General features: G+C 34.1%; 3 protein-coding genes across 4 annotated transcripts; 1 reads left to right on the top strand and 2 right to left on the bottom strand.

The window, feature by feature from the left end:
- The first annotated feature begins 1,245 nt into the window (after positions 1 to 1,245).
- LOC141532150 (uncharacterized) lies at positions 1,246 to 10,547 on the top strand. Of its 2 annotated transcripts, XM_074250365.1 has the most exons (4): positions 1,246 to 1,585; positions 7,171 to 7,497; positions 8,152 to 8,295; positions 8,427 to 10,547. In XM_074250365.1, exons 2-4 carry the CDS (start codon positions 7,172 to 7,174, stop codon positions 9,427 to 9,429), a joined length of 1,473 nt encoding a protein of 490 aa, XP_074106466.1. In that variant the 5' UTR covers positions 1,246 to 1,585; position 7,171; the 3' UTR covers positions 9,430 to 10,547. The 2 variants fall into 2 exon arrangements, with proteins under 2 accessions (XP_074106466.1, XP_074106465.1); XM_074250364.1 differs by lacking the exon at positions 1,246 to 1,585 and having other exon boundaries at positions 6,419 to 7,497.
- Positions 10,528 to 13,398, bottom strand: Nup54 (nuclear pore complex protein Nup54). The gene is made up of 5 exons (XM_074250363.1): positions 13,363 to 13,398; positions 13,165 to 13,285; positions 11,591 to 12,678; positions 10,979 to 11,515; positions 10,528 to 10,844 (listed from the first exon to the last, which is right to left on the bottom strand). The coding sequence occupies exons 2-5, from the start codon at positions 13,259 to 13,261 to the stop codon at positions 10,725 to 10,727; spliced, it is 1,842 nt and encodes a 613-aa protein (XP_074106464.1). The 5' UTR covers positions 13,262 to 13,285; positions 13,363 to 13,398; the 3' UTR covers positions 10,528 to 10,724.
- A 378-nt stretch (positions 13,399 to 13,776) lies between these two features.
- On the bottom strand, positions 13,777 to 14,865 carry LOC141532152 (deoxynucleotidyltransferase terminal-interacting protein 2). The gene is made up of 2 exons (XM_074250366.1): positions 14,699 to 14,865; positions 13,777 to 14,468 (listed from the first exon to the last, which is right to left on the bottom strand). The coding sequence occupies exons 1-2, from the start codon at positions 14,790 to 14,792 to the stop codon at positions 13,798 to 13,800; spliced, it is 765 nt and encodes a 254-aa protein (XP_074106467.1). The 5' UTR covers positions 14,793 to 14,865; the 3' UTR covers positions 13,777 to 13,797.
- Positions 14,866 to 15,078: the final 213 nt, after the last annotated feature.

Below are 15,078 nucleotides of genomic sequence, written 5' to 3' on the forward strand. Positions count from 1 at the left end.
GGGAACTTGCTTCGATACCGAACCGTCTTTGTGTCCTTCATTAATATTTTACTTTTTCGTCGGCAGTCTAATCGATTATTTTATACTTATGTCGACTATTATTAGTAATGCCGCCGTACAATATGTCATTTATTTGAATTAGGTCTATTAGATTTTCTCCGGAAGTTATTATAATTATTAATAAGTTCAAGAGTTTTTTTTTTTTTTTTTTTTTTTTTTTTTTAATTTTTAACATCACTGATTACTTCAGTGATTTTAATATGCTTGAAAATAATAATTTCTGACTAGTGTAGACTTAAAAAAAAAAAAATTATTAGTGTCTATTTTCAAGGCCTATCCCTTGTATTACTAAAACATTAAAACCGAATGAGATAAATAAAAAAATGTATCTCTCTACCTTATTATATACTTGTACTCTTTTACTATGAGATGAGAATATAAGAGAGTAGAGAATACAGCCGGCGCCGCCCCCAGCAGAGTTTAAACTGTCCCACGCTTGGCTGGTATTCCGACTCTTCTCAAGTTCCTCTTCTACACTAATCCTCCACTATCTTTAATTTAAGATGTAGTAGCCTTGGAGGTACGGTCATTTTCGGCAAGCAATTTTCGTCAACTCTCCCGGAGCGCTTCTTTAAATATTGCGTGCGCGCTTTTTTCAATTTTTCATTAATTATAAAATTTTATTTCATTTTCAGTGACATATGATTATTTCAATTATTTTTACCGCGACCTTCAGAACTTTATCCCAAATAAAATGTGTTATATATAATAGACGACAGAAGATAAGAGATGAAAAGTAACAAAATTACGTATTAATTTTTTTTTCTAAAATTTAAAAAAGATTAAAACTGATGTTAAAAATCATTTAAATTATCTAATTATCTAGCAAATTATAAAAATTATCACCTTGAAATTTTTCATCGGAAAAATTCAAAAAATTTTCCTTTCAACAAACAAAAGCTTAACATAATTATCATAATCCTCAAAAGTCTTTCATTAAATTGCCTTTCCCCACTTTTTCTCTCCTTTTAAAAAAGATAAAATAATTTTACGAAAAAATTTTCAACTAAACCAACAAAAAAGTGATAGATCTTGAACTGGTGTGTTCATCCTTCGGAGGGGGTACCTTTGTCGGCCCCCACTTCCCACTCTCCAGGTCCAAGAGAAGGGGCCTAGAGGGGGCTCAAAGAAAAGACCGAAAAGAGGCGAGAAAAGTTCTTCGAGCAGAGCGGGACAAGGACAAAAGACCTTCGGGACGTTAGTAGAGGGTCTTCTTTTCTTTTCTTCCCGTCTCAGGTTCGTTCGGGCCAGGCTCAGTTGGTCTCGGGTCTTGGGAGAGCACACGTGTGTACTTATATCTAATTCTATCTAACAACCAACTATTCCTAAATATTAACTAAATATTAACCTCTCATTGTATACCACGTGCGCCAAACATAAAAAAACATTTTTTGTACTTGTGATCATTTTCTTAGTGAAATTCTTTGGCTAAATTTTTCTCTGTGAAATTTTTTCAATCATTTATCTTGTAAATAAAAGTGAAAATTTAAATTAAAATTTTGAGGAATTACGGAGGGAAAAATTGGTGAGTAGAATTTAAAATTTATGTTAATTGAAGGGAAAAAAAAAAAAAAAAAAAAAAAAAAAAAAAATCCTAAAATAATTTTATTTATAAAAATAAAATTTCAACAAAGACGTCCGTTGGAAAAGTGATTTTTATTTTTGGATTGAATACTGATGACAAAGAGGCGAATAGAATAGTATTATAGGTCCCCTTGATATAAGAGTGAGTTTTCACGGTTTATTCAAGTCCGTGGGGGACTCAATGGGAGAATAGTAATAGTTATAGTGCGATGGGATTATCTTGGGTCAGGTAGAAGGTGATCTATTGGGTGCCTCGATCTAGGAGGGTGAAAATCTCCAGACAATGAGAGTTCGTTGCGTAAGGCCCCTTAGGATCGGCAACTGGTGTCTACTCTATAATAATTTTTATCGAAATTGGCTTTGTGTGGGCGAAGAAACAGGGAAGGAGAGAACTGATTGTCAACTGACGAATAAAATTTTTTACTTCTTTGTTGGGAGGGGCGGCGGTGGGTTAAAAAAAAAAAAAAAAAATATATATATATATATATATATATATATATATATATATATATATATATATATATATATATATATATATATATATATATATTTCGACAAGGCCCACATTTTTGGGCCTTATTAAAAATGGGCCTTGTGTTAGTTTTTAATTTTATTAATTTAAGAAAAGTATTTTTGTAAGACCCACAAGTTTGGGCCTTATAAAAATAAAAGATAAATTCACTGTTATTTCAGAATTAATTAAATAAATAAAGTTTTTTTTTTTTTACCAACGGTCCTGATGAAATAGCGGGTCCGTCTGTTGGTGAACTGAGCATCACCTATGAACTTTTTAACGGTAACCGAAATCGAAAATCTCGTCTATAAATAAGAAGAAGCTCGACGAAACAAAAGTATCGCGTTATGGGACAAAGTGTCCCGTGGATGAACTAAAATCGGAACCGGTATCCCGTCATAGGACCCCAAATCCGTTGCAATAAGGGGGACGGAGGGGGGAAGGAGCATCACTGCTTTCTTAAGGGTGATACAGGTTTTACCATATGCTAATAACTCACCCTATTGTACTATCTCTACCCCTACAAGTGGAAAGATAGACCCAGTAGGTCACATTTGCATTTTTTCGGCCCGTAAACTCAACCAAAGGGCCCACGTGGGAATCTTTCTCTATTTTCAACGTTAATTTTCGGTTTAACGCTTGTGATGTCATTTTTTGACTAATGTTGAGCCTGATATCGTCTGGGGGCCTTATTTTTTAGCAAATTTAACTAAAAAAAAAAAAAAAAAAAATTTGGAATTTGGCACGTAATTGTTAAAGGCCCTAAAATTTACTAAAATATCAAGAATGCATAAATTGAATTTAAGACTGTTAAGTTTTTGGGCCCGACAAAAAAAAAAAATAAATAAATAAAACCCCGCAACAGTGTAACGAATCATCAAACTAGATTTACCATTGACAAATGATTCGAATAGCAAGAAGCTCGAAGAAGGAGCTACGTATAAAAGAACGCGAGAAAGGACCTCCCACGTCGAATAAAGGGCCCACCGCCATTACCTTTTTTTGCTCCCATCTCACTGGCAAGCGCTCCCATTTCCGTTTTATTGTCCTCTCAGTCATTTATTTTAATCAAATATTAATTTCCAGCCCCGGTTGGCTATTGGGACACCGTGTCCCAATTTTTGACCAGTCCCTATTTTGAGTTCTGAGACTTATCTAGGTTCAAGAAATATTTTAATCATTTTCGGAACTGTTTGTCCGAATGTTCGACTACTACCAAAAAAAAAAATTTTTTTTAGGGAAAAAAAAAATCTCTGGGGGCTAAAATGCAATTTATGCTATAGAACGCGACACCTCTACAAACCTACAGGCCTGACTCAGACCACCCACGAACCGGGTATTATTTTCGTGGAAAAGACCAGTTATAATGTCAACATTTGCCTGGCAAGATTTTATTTCTTCTCGCCAGCTGGGAAATTTCTTTCTGACGTTGTTCTGGGCCCGAAAAAGGAAAAAAAATAACGATGCGGGCTTAGCAAGGGACAAGACTCCCTTATTGTTGCTAATTGTACATCACGACTTACTGTCCTATCGCCTCAATGGTGGTCCATTGTTGTCTAAGTTTATAGTACCCTCACACCACCCAACTGATATCTTGTTACTTTTATAATAGATCATGACAAAATATTTTGACGAAAATATTCTTTTAAATGAAAATTTCCCAGATTTAACATTTTTTTTTAATTTTGAGCCTTGTATTGTATTGAATCATAAAATATTTAGATGTTATTTTATAAATTCTATTTGAAAGAGAGTAATTGTTTTTTTGGGCCTTATTTTTAAAAATGAGTCAATTTTTTGGACTTGGTAAATTTTTGGACTTGTGAATGGAAATGGATTTTGGGTGTTATTTTTTATGTTTTTAGATTTTTCAAAAAAAAAAAAAAAAAAAAAAAAAAAAAAAATATTTTTAAGTAAAGCCCAAATGTGGAGGGCCTTATAGAGGGGGAAACCGGCGCCAGAGGCCTATTAAAAATGATCCTTTAAAGAAGGAATTATGTAAATTCAGACCCACGTTCGAAACTCACTGCTAAAATTACAATACAGGTTTCAACATTTTTTCTCTCCCTCCCCCTTTTCTTCTCCCACTCCCAGAATGCATATCGAAGTTTAATTAAAATAATAGTAACTAAAATATTAATCAGCAGTATATTACACCAAGTTTTATATAAGTTTATGTTAGGAGTGACTGAGAAATAAAATAAAAAAGAATAGTCGGTAGCCTCGGAAGGACCCCCGGCGCGATCTCCCGCTGCGACCGGTAGCCATCCTCTGTCCCGTTTGTAATACCCTATATATATATATATATATATATATATATATATATATATATATATATATATATATATATATATATCCACATATACATATATATTTTATTCCTTTCTCTTTCATTTTTTTACTCATCGAAATATCATTTCAGGCGATTACTTATTATTTTTTACTTGAACGCATTTTACTCCAATACTATCAATCTGGAACTATTCATCGACAGGACCTTTTTTGTTCCCCATAAAATTTCCTAATCAAAACTATCCTTAAAAGTCCAATTATTATAGATAGTTCAAAAGTTACAGCTTTTTAAAGTAATTTTTGAAATTTTTCCAATTTTTTTTTTTTTTTTTTTTTTTTTTTTTTTTTATTGACGTTTTTCTCGAAAACTATCAGCCTGAGGTTTTTCTATTGAGACTTGTGTTGTTTCCCGGGAACTTTCCTAACCAAAAAGGTACTAGGACGTGAGATTACTAGTAATGGTTCCGGTAATATTGCGAAGTAAAACCGCGGGATTCCATTTTGTGAGTTCTAGACTAAAAATTAACTCTCACGGCACTTGTGGCCGGCGTATACACTTATACTTCCTTGGTGGTGTATATTGAAACTACGAGGGCTGCCCACAGAATAACCAAGAACGGCAGCAGGCTCTTGAGATCTCTCCAGCCTTTTTTTTTTTTTTCTCATTCGCACTCACCGACAAAAAACATTAAATTTATCGAAATAAAATACTTGATTTTTTTTTTTTATTGAGAACCCCCAACAGCGAGTCAAACAACAGGATTTATTTCCATGATTCAAGCTCAAAAATTTTCTAAGGCCCAAAAAAAAAATAATAAGACCCAAAATTTCAAAACAAGGCCCAAAAATGTTGTCAATTTTTTTTTGTCGAAAAAAATTTAAATCTTGGGCTCGAAATCTCGATCATCATCACTATTATTATTATTATTATTATTATTATTATTATTATTATTATTATTATCCCTTCTCTTTCTTTGTGGGCCCGTTCCATCAGAAAGGTACAATATAGAATACAGAGTATACCTGGCGGTCTGTGGGCCCGAAGATGAAAGGATGCCGACGCCGGCAGCTCCGCGGTCCATGGGGTGTCATGTAGAATCGCAGCAAAGAAACGTCCAATAAAAAAAATTAAAAAAGTAAAAAACAAGGCCCAACGCGTATTCATTAATACTCCCCAAGGACGATGTACGCTGGGGGTACTCTTTAATGGATCCGGGATTTAACTTTTTTATTTTTAAATAACGAATAAATAAATAAAAAAAATATTAAATAAAATTTTTAGATAAAGTGAGCGACCTTGGAACCCGGTAACTTTCCTATCACGAATTAAACATTATTTTTTATTAAATATTAATTTAGCTATTTAGTGGTATTATGACAACCCCCACAGAGTTCTTATCTTTTGATAACGAACATGTGTTTTTTTAATCTTATTTTTATTAAATTTTATCTTGTTTTTCGTGTGTTTTTTTTTTTTTTTTTTTTTTTTTTTTTTTTTTTTGTTAATATTTCATCGTTTATATTTTATTTAAAGATATTTTTTTCCAGAACTATTAATCGGAAAAAATTTTTTTACCAGACTTTTTGTGTTCCTACCAAAAAATTCTCCTCAAAATTGTAATTCTCCCGTATCACGGAATCTGCCAACCTCTAAAAGCATGATCTTGAAAATTTTCCTTCACCATCCAATTAAAGTAAATTAAAAATAAATTGACTAAACAAGGATCAATTGCGTCCAAAGTACCTACCGCGAACTTTGCGTCCGGAAAAGAATCAGAACCAGATTTTAGCTCCTTCTAGACGCATAACGACAAACAATAAGATATCTTAACAAGCGACCCAGAAACGGCCCCCTCTTGCCCACCAAAGTGTAAAGCACTCTCGATTATCTTAAATAAAAAGAAGAAGGGGAGGGCTAACTATAAAAACAAGTACCGCAACGTATCGCTCTCATTATCACGCGATAACAGACTAAAGTACAACAATTTACAACTCTTGGATCATTTTAATTAGAGCATACTCGATGTCGCTAAACCATTTGATTCGTATAAATCTGTAAAAATCCGTAAAAATTCATTAAAAGACGTTAAAATCGATTAATCAAGTTTGGTGCCAGTGAAAATTTTGTAATTTTGGTGAAGTTGTTAGCGAACGGCCTAGTTATGTTTTCGATAGAGTACAGTAAACAATTTTTGAGCTACCGCATCCTCAAGTCTAACAGATTCAAATACATCTGACGATCAGGACTCGGACTGTGTTGTTATCAAAATTAGAGATTGTTTAGTGAGACTCCCTAAAGTGACCAAGGCCTGAAACGTCTTCAAGGTTATAAAATCCCTAAAATCCACTCAAGAGAGTGATTTTGTCGAAAAAATTCTAAAAAAATCCATGAATTATATAGCTCTGGAGGCGAAATTTTTAGAGTTGATGATTAAGGGGTTAGCTAGGTTATAGCTATAGCTAGGTTTGGGGCTCGGTATTGAAAAACGCTTCTAGAGGGTGCTTTATCTAGGCAATAGAAAGAGATTCAAATATTCAAAAAATTTAGTTAGATTTTATTTTATTTTAAGATTTTTAAGTGGGATTTGAAATTCTTTGGAGCGGGTACTGTAAAATAAAAAATAAAAATCTAAAATCTAAATTTGGTTCCCAACCACGTCTTTGATCTTTTGACAATAAAATTAATAAGAGCTAAAAATGATTGTTTACGTTCCGGGCAGAATGCCAAATCAGGTAAACCAGTACGGAGCGGCTCGATACCCGGGTCTGCTAGGATCTCCAGGATACTACAGCCCAGTGTCAACTTACTACCATCAAGTGAACCATTTTCAACCTAGTATCTATCAGGATCTCAGCTGGCCATACAGAATGCCAACTGAAGACGATCTGAACGTATCGCCTCCAGGAGCTATCAGTTTGGGAGCTTCTCCAATGGGTCCGGTTTCCGCGGGGCCAGCTAGTCCAGCTCACAGTGACTCGGATGCTTCTAATTCTAGCTTGGAGCTTGGCTCTGTCGGGAGGAATGAAAACGCTCAGCTAAAATGCCGGTAAGAGTTTGATTTCAGCTTTTATAACTCTTCATTTTGATCTTAGTACTTTAATCAACGTTTTATAAGTCTTAATTTGAGCAGAACATTAAAATTATAAAACTAGATAAAGATAAAACTGTTAAGCTGTAAACATAGTGATAAATCAGAAAATGAAATTAATCATGCAACGGCACGTGTTAAATAATACGCAGTTAACGACGACAGTGCTTTCTAATAATTTTCTTATCACAAATGATTTGTTAAATAAAAAAAAAAAAAAAAGCAAAAGGTCAAACAAAAGGGTCACTTGGTAAAGTATATATAAATAAAAAAAAAAAAAAAAAAAAAAAAAAAAAAAAAAAAAAAATAGAAGCGATAAATTAACAACCAAGATGGTTAATTTATTGAGGTAAAGTAGAGTCAATAGACGTTAATAAAGCCCGTCAACAAAAATTAAGTTTAATTAAGACGACAAGTGTGACGGTGACGCGAATCGCGACTAGGTGCCCTGATAACGATAAAACCAACATCGGCAGTCAATTCTGATAAATTAAATATATTAAATATATTAAATATATTTAATATATTAAATATATATGTTACAATGTTTTGTGTAAATATCTTTTAAGAGATAACGACTTATTTATAATTTATTTGCTCTTTGTATTGCAGATGGTCTAATTGCGGAAAGTGGTTTACGTCACTGGAGCACTTGGCGGGACACGTCGCGAGGTCTCACTCTGCTCCGGGTCTCAGGGGCCTCTTTTATTGCGGTTGGGAAGGATGTCCTCGAGGAGAAAGAGGATTCAATGCAAGGTGAATCCTCGAAGAATATTTTTATAATCTATAAATCCTTTTAATTAAGCTCCGCCTATTTATCCCGCCCCTATAAATCAATTTATTAAAAACTCCCCCACTAATTTTACTAATTCACTAATTAATTCCAGGTACAAAATGTTGGTCCACGTTCGAACTCACACCAACGAGAAGCCGCACCACTGTTTCCAGTGCGACAAGAGTTTCAGCCGGGCAGAGAACCTAAAAATCCACGCCAGGTCTCATACAGGGGAACGCCCCTACGTCTGTCCAGTCGAAGGTTGCAACAAGGCCTATTCAAACTCTTCGGACCGCTTCAAGCACACAAGAACCCACTCAGTTGACAAGCCCTACTGCTGTAAAGTTCCAGGTTGCCCTAAAAGATATACAGATCCCTCCTCTCTTCGCAAGCACGTTAAAACCTATCGCCATTACGTGGACAAACCCCAGGTATTCGAGGAAGTCACCCCCGAAAAGTCCGACAAGAAAAATTCAAGCCTAGAGTCAGTCGGAAGCAGCCCTTGCGAGGGTTCTAGCCCCTGCGAAGGCAGCAGTTTTGAGGAACAACGCAAGCTAGTCGACTGGAAAAACTCCTACAACCTCCTCCAGGTCCAGGAACAAGTCACGCCTACAACCACGGCCCAGGTAACGCCACCGAAAAGCTTTGAAGTCATCAGCACCTACCCCCGAATTTTCGAGGAGTTCCGGACTCCAGAGCGGCTTCAGGGTCCGGGTGCAGGTTTGGAGCAAAGGAATTCAACCCCTATCAAGGACACACCCGCTATTTCCATCAATCAAAAAGTTGATTACAGAAACATCGACTCAATAATCTCCGCTCCTGTTCGCCATTCCGTGATCCGCAGGGTCGACAAAATGGAGGTCGACCCCGATCCTGAGCCCTGTTGCCGTCACAAGTGCTGCGTTCACAGTGACCAGCTGCTCAAGAAGACCAAATTATTATCAGACCTGATTCTCAGGACACAAGATCCAGTTTTCAGGCAGCTTTTGGGCCAAGTAGACCTTAAATACGAGCTACAGGGAATGTGGAGCAATTTAGGGGTCACCGACACGCCTTCTCTCGGGGTCAGAGAAGAATCCCAGGAACTTCCTTTAGATCTTACTGTTAGCAAGTGATATTGTCATGTTGTTATGGGCCTTTGAGCCGCCATTTTAAGATAGGGAGCTATTTTGTCGTCAGTTTAGAAAGTTTCAGTGCTTTCTGTTGTTTTAGGCGGAAAATCTGTTTTTTTTTTTTTTTTTTTTTTTTTTTTTTTTTTTGCCAATTTTCGAGGAAAAAAAATTTATTTTGGCTTCTAGAGTCATAGAATAATTTCTACGGCCATTTTGGGTTAAGTTTAAGACTTAAAACTGTGTTAAGGGTATATTGACACTGGAAATTGGAAAATACGATATTCTCAGGGACAATATTCTAGAGATTTTGAGCCTAGAAAAATTTTCTATGGTCATATCAGAGCTAAGAATGAGATAATTGAATTTAAAAAATTCAAAAAAAAAATTATTTTACACTCCTCGAGTCTTAAAAAAAATGCTCTTGAACTTGCGAATAAATTTGAGTTATAAAAAATTTTTCCATCAGTTGAAAAAATTTGAAAATAAATTTAAGTAACGTTGTTACCCCTCTGCTAAAAATTATTTACAGTAATAAATTCTTCTACAATCTTCACCGTCATTCTAAATATCTCGTCCACCATCTTGTCTATAACAGAAAGGGAATTTTTATTGTTTAAGTTTGTAAAAAAAAAAAAAAAAAAAAAAAAAAAAAAAAAAAAAACTCAAAGGACCAAATGTGCGTGCGTATTTATCAGAAGTCTAGCTGGTCTAGGTCTTCATTGCCGAAGTTTAATAATAATAATAATAATAATAATAATAAAATCTCGGCAAGGATAACCTCGAAATTACCAGTCTGTCTGTAATAGTTATTATAACCTTCTTAAATCATTATTTTAAAACTTACCTTATTGTAATTATTATGTTTAATTATTAAATATTTAATAATTTTAATCTGGATTTTCGTCAGACTGTTAAGCCAAATAATAATTATAATTAATAATTATTGACATCTATAACTATTGAATGTTGCTCAATACACCGTGGATTGTATGTATATAACCTATAATTATCAAAAATAAAGTTAATAATATTCGCTGTTGATCCCAAGTGCCTGATCGACAATTTAAATTTTGTTAAATTATGTAACAATTAGCAATAAAGTTATTATTTATAAAATATTATATTTTATTATTATTATTATTATTATTATTATTTATTGATTGATTGATTGATTGATTGATGAATTTTTTATTTTAATAAAATTAAATTACGGTGAGGTACTTAACGTTTTTGTTTCTTTTTTTTCTTTAATTATATTATAAAAAATGATTTTTATTATGAAAACGTGGAGAAATTAGCTAAGCTGTGTTGCCTGTAAGAAGATCCGCCATTCCGTCTTTGATAACTTTCAGGGATTCTAGATCGGTGGTGATTGTGTCAATTAACTGGGCCATTCCTTGTTGTTCGAGACTCAGATACTGAGGGGAAAAAAAAAAAAAAAAATTGTTAAAATTTTGGAAGATAATTGAATTTATAATTTAAAAATTGAGATCAATAATTTAAATTATTTAAAATTATCTAGCAGAAGTTAAATTATTAAAAATGAACTGACCGCTTTAATATCGTCCTGAGCAATAGGATCCATACTATATCGTTCCTGTCCTTGCAAATCAACATGCCTGCGCATTCTTAACTGTGAAAGCATCTCGCTAATCCTCCCTTTAAACTGCGTGGGTGCGCTGATTTGTGCATACATGGCCTCAAACCTCTTGGTCAAAACTTCCTCCTCGGGCTGCAGGCTGAGTCCGACTTTCCTGGTAATCTCCTGCTTTACCAGAACCTGAAGAACTCGGTGCTGGAGTTCCAGCAGCGAGCGCCTGTGTTCTTTCAGCCTAGCTTGAGTCGCGGTGTGCGCTCTATGGAGTTCCTGGATCTCCTCGGCAACTAAATCCAAGAATGCGCGGTGCCGAGAAGTTTCCTCTTCTTGACATTTTAATCTGTGCTTGACTTGCTGGAACCCGATCATTGGAACTGGAATGTAGCTTTCTGGGTTCGGGTTATCCAATTGGGCTTGCTTCCATAATCTGAGATCTATCGAGCATGGTGGATTGTCTAGATACTCTTTTAAGGCAGCTGCGTCAAGTTTTACCTGAAAATTTTTAATTGATAATTTTTAAATCTCTAAATTGCTATATAACAATTGTTTGATAATTTAATCAATTACCTGGGCAAACATATTATCAATCCCCATGTTAGTAAGCTGCTGTTTCTGCATCGGCTGACTGAGGAACCCTACTAACTCATTAGCGGGAATTTTCCTAACTGATCCCGTGACTCCTTTCTCGGTGACATAGATGGTGACCTGAGTTTTATTCTCCCCAGTTCCTTTGACATTATCAACAGTGACTGTCAAGTTCGGTTTGTTCCCTAAAATAGCAGTAAATGAGGTTACTAATTGCTGCTTAGAATCTTTGAGTTCCTGTTCCTTTTTATTAAAACAAAATCCCACAAGGCCATCATTGTTATCAGTAATAGGCATACAGCTGTATCCAATGGCCTTGAATCTGCAGAGAAGATTCTCTTGATTGAGTTCCAGGGGCGGTTTATCAGCTGCGTAGAAAGCCTTGCCGGTTCCCCAGAGTGCCTGGATCAGGTTCCACCTGGCAATTGTGTTGTCTCTTTCGTCATTAAACAACTGGCAATTGAAGACTGCATTGTAAAGCGCCTCTGATGCAGAAGCCTGGGGTGCTGGCTGTTGGCCGAATCCCAGAGTTCCAGTTCCAGTTCCTGTTCCTGTTCCAAAAGACAAGCCAGTTCCAGTTCCGAATCCGGATTGAGTTGTTGTTGTTGTTGCTGTCGCTCCGAACCCTGGAGTTCCGAACCCTGCGAAAGTTGTCGCGGGTTTTGCAAAGGAACTAAACGTCGAACCGAACGCTGGAGCGCTGGTGCTCGGGAACGCTCCGAATAAGCTGGAACTCGTGGTCGGAGGGTTGCTTCCGAAATTCCCGAATCCGAAGCTGCTGGAATTCGGGGCAGATCCGAAGGTTGGAACTCCGGATCCGAATGTTGAAGTCGTTCCGAAGCTGGAGGACACTGGAGCCCCGAAGGATGTAGAGTTCTGAGTTCCGAACCCAAAGGTCGAACCTGTACTTGTGAAGGTGTTTGTCGTTCCGGAGGTTGACGTTCCGAAGTTTGTTGAGGGAGTTCCGAAGGTCGGCGCTGCAGAACCAAAGTTTGAGCCTGGAGTTCCGAACAGGCTCTGAGATGTTGTTGCTGGCGTCGCAAATCCGAATGATGGAGTCCCGAAACCTGCTGGAATTTAGAATTTAATTATAAATCTCATTTTATAAAACATGAAATAAAAAATCATTAGAAATTTGTAGAATTCAAGTAAAAAAATAAAATGTAATGTAACATAATAAAAAATTTTTTAACTTTTGAAATTATTCGGCTTCAAAAATTTTACTAAAGTTTCAAATAATTAAAAAAAATTATTACTTAAAATTCTCTCCATCAATTTTTCATAATTATTACAAACACCAAAAAAAAAAAAAAATTATTTTTTTAAATGACAATTTAAAAAAAAAAATTTTTTTTTTTTTCTATTTTGTATTAAATCTCTTTATTACGATAATTTCTAGTTTTTAGGTTAGAAATGGAGGCAAAATTTTTCATGACAAAGAAAAACTTAATTTAAAAAAAAATTAATGAAAATTAGTACAGAAATTAAAAAAAAATAATTGAAAAACAATTAAAAATATATAATTATTCTAATGTTATTAAATTAAAAACAATTACTTGGTTTAACAGGAGTTGCTGTGGTAGTTTGACTGCCAAAATTAAATGACGGCTGACTTGCTGGCGCGGCCGCGCCAAAACTCGTTCCAAATGACATTTTTTTTAAATTTTTATTTTATTCCTAATGAAATAAAAATAATAATAAATTAGGCAGTGCAATTGCAAATAAAATTCTTAATCAACAATAACAACACTCACCTTGTCCTCACGCATCGTGCGCCGTCATTTTGTTCAACTGCGTAGTAGACGTTTTTAGAAAATCTTACTGCGCATGCGTAGATTTTAAATTCTGGCGCAAGAATTCAAATCTTAAAATTATTAATTGCTAAGTAAAAAATTAAATCAAATTAATTTTTATTAAAAATGAGTAAATATATTTTTTGTAAAAAATTTTCTTCTTTACAAATAAGGTCTTATGTTTTTTCTTTAAAATTAATTTAATAAATCTTAAGTATCTATGAGTATATTTATAAAATTTTTATAAAATATCAATTATGATTTTTTTTATTAATTTTTTTCATAATAATCTGCTATAAAAATTAAAAAAAAAAAAAAAATGCGTCATAAATTTATGTGATGAAATAATAAACTAAAATAAAAAACAAAAATAAATAATTTTACAATTATAAAAATTTATTTTCTCTTTTTGAGTCTTTTAGCATGTGCATGAGCTTTTCTCATCCCAACGGGATTTTCTTTAACAATTTCCTTGAACTTCCTCTTATTATACTTGTCAAACTCGGCATCAGCCATCAGCTCATCAACAAGAGTCTTTTTGCGTTCCTTATTAGAAAGTCTTCCGCTGTAATAGTCCAAAGGTGAGTCAACAACTTTCCCGATCTGGAAGTACTTCGGCAGGGCCTTGATGTCGTTCTTTTTGTAGAAACGTTTCGGGTCGAGCGCAGACCGCATTTGGATCACCTGGAGGTCGTGTCTCACCTCAGCAGTCATTTCTGGGGCTGGCATGTTGAACCATTTGGCTCCTTTGGTCTTCTCGCGCTCTTTTTTACGCTGGATGGTTAATCTTCTGCGGCTTTCGTCGTACCTCGGGACTGACTCCAGTTGCTCGAACCCTGGTTGGACTATTGATTTTTTTAGGAGGTCATCCACTTCTGTTGATGATGATGATGATGATGATGATGATGATGATATTGACTTTAGAGGTGCAGATACATCTGGCACTAAGCTCGGAGACTTTTTTAGTTCTTCTGACCAGCCCATGAAGGAGTCCAACGATTCTAGAGCAGATTCTGCTGATTTTTTGGACTTTATAGAACTTGTTGAAGTTTCTGGGAGCTCCACATCTGAAATTTTAAGTTTTTTATTAAATAATTCTTAGAATTTTTTCTTAGCTCTAAAAAGTTATAAATTTAATTTTTAAAAAACTATTTTCTAAATCTAGTTTATTATTATTATTATTATTTAAAAAAAAAAAAAAAAAATAATAAAAAATTAATGAATTACTTACAATAATAAATTCAATAAAATAAAAATAAACTTAACCTATAAAAAAAAAAAATAAATAATAACTTACTAAAATTTTCAATATCAAATTCATCATCACTGTCAATAAATGAACTTTTTTCAGCTAAATCTGTAGCTCCTTGCGTGTCAATAATAAAATTCATTTTTAATTATTGTAATTGTTAAATGTAATTGTTTATTTTTAACTATCTATCACCATGCGTGTTACTTTATTTTTTTTTTTTTTTCTACACTATGTAATAATAATAATAATAATTATTAATAATAATAATAATAATAATAATAATAATAATGAGAATGGAATTTGCACACTAACGCTCTCTATATTTGAATTTTATAAGCGCGGAAAAATTTCTAATTTAAAAATGTTTATAGAATTGATGATTAAAAAAATTATAAATAAAATTTTAATAATGATAATAAATAAAT

The sequence above is a fragment of the Cotesia typhae genome, unplaced genomic scaffold, assembly GCF_013202065.1.
Source record: "Cotesia typhae breed Kobodo isofemale line unplaced genomic scaffold, CoteBio_Ctyphae contig_59, whole genome shotgun sequence".
In the NCBI taxonomy this organism is placed as follows: domain Eukaryota; kingdom Metazoa; phylum Arthropoda; class Insecta; order Hymenoptera; family Braconidae; genus Cotesia; species Cotesia typhae.

Bases quoted from the DNA above. Each gene is read 5' to 3' on its own strand.
- LOC141532150 (XM_074250364.1), top strand. From the start codon at position 7,148: ATGATTGTTTACGTTCCGGGCAGAATGCCAAATCAGGTAAACCAGTAC. The intron at 7,498-8,151 runs GTAAGAGTTTGA...TTTGTATTGCAG, and splicing joins AACGCTCAGCTAAAATGCCG to ATGGTCTAATTGCGGAAAGT. The intron at 8,296-8,426 runs GTGAATCCTCGA...AATTAATTCCAG, and splicing joins GAAAGAGGATTCAATGCAAG to GTACAAAATGTTGGTCCACG.
- Nup54 (XM_074250363.1), bottom strand. From the start codon at position 13,261: ATGTCATTTGGAACGAGTTTTGGCGCGGCCGCGCCAGCAAGTCAGCCG. The intron at 11,516-11,590 runs GTAATTGATTAA...AAAAATTTTCAG, and splicing joins TTGATAATATGTTTGCCCAG to GTAAAACTTGACGCAGCTGC. The intron at 10,845-10,978 runs GTCAGTTCATTT...TTTTCCCCTCAG, and splicing joins CTCAGGACGATATTAAAGCG to TATCTGAGTCTCGAACAACA.
- LOC141532152 (XM_074250366.1), bottom strand. From the start codon at position 14,792: ATGAATTTTATTATTGACACGCAAGGAGCTACAGATTTAGCTGAAAAA. The intron at 14,469-14,698 runs GTAAGTTATTAT...TTAAAATTTCAG, and splicing joins ATTTGATATTGAAAATTTTA to ATGTGGAGCTCCCAGAAACT.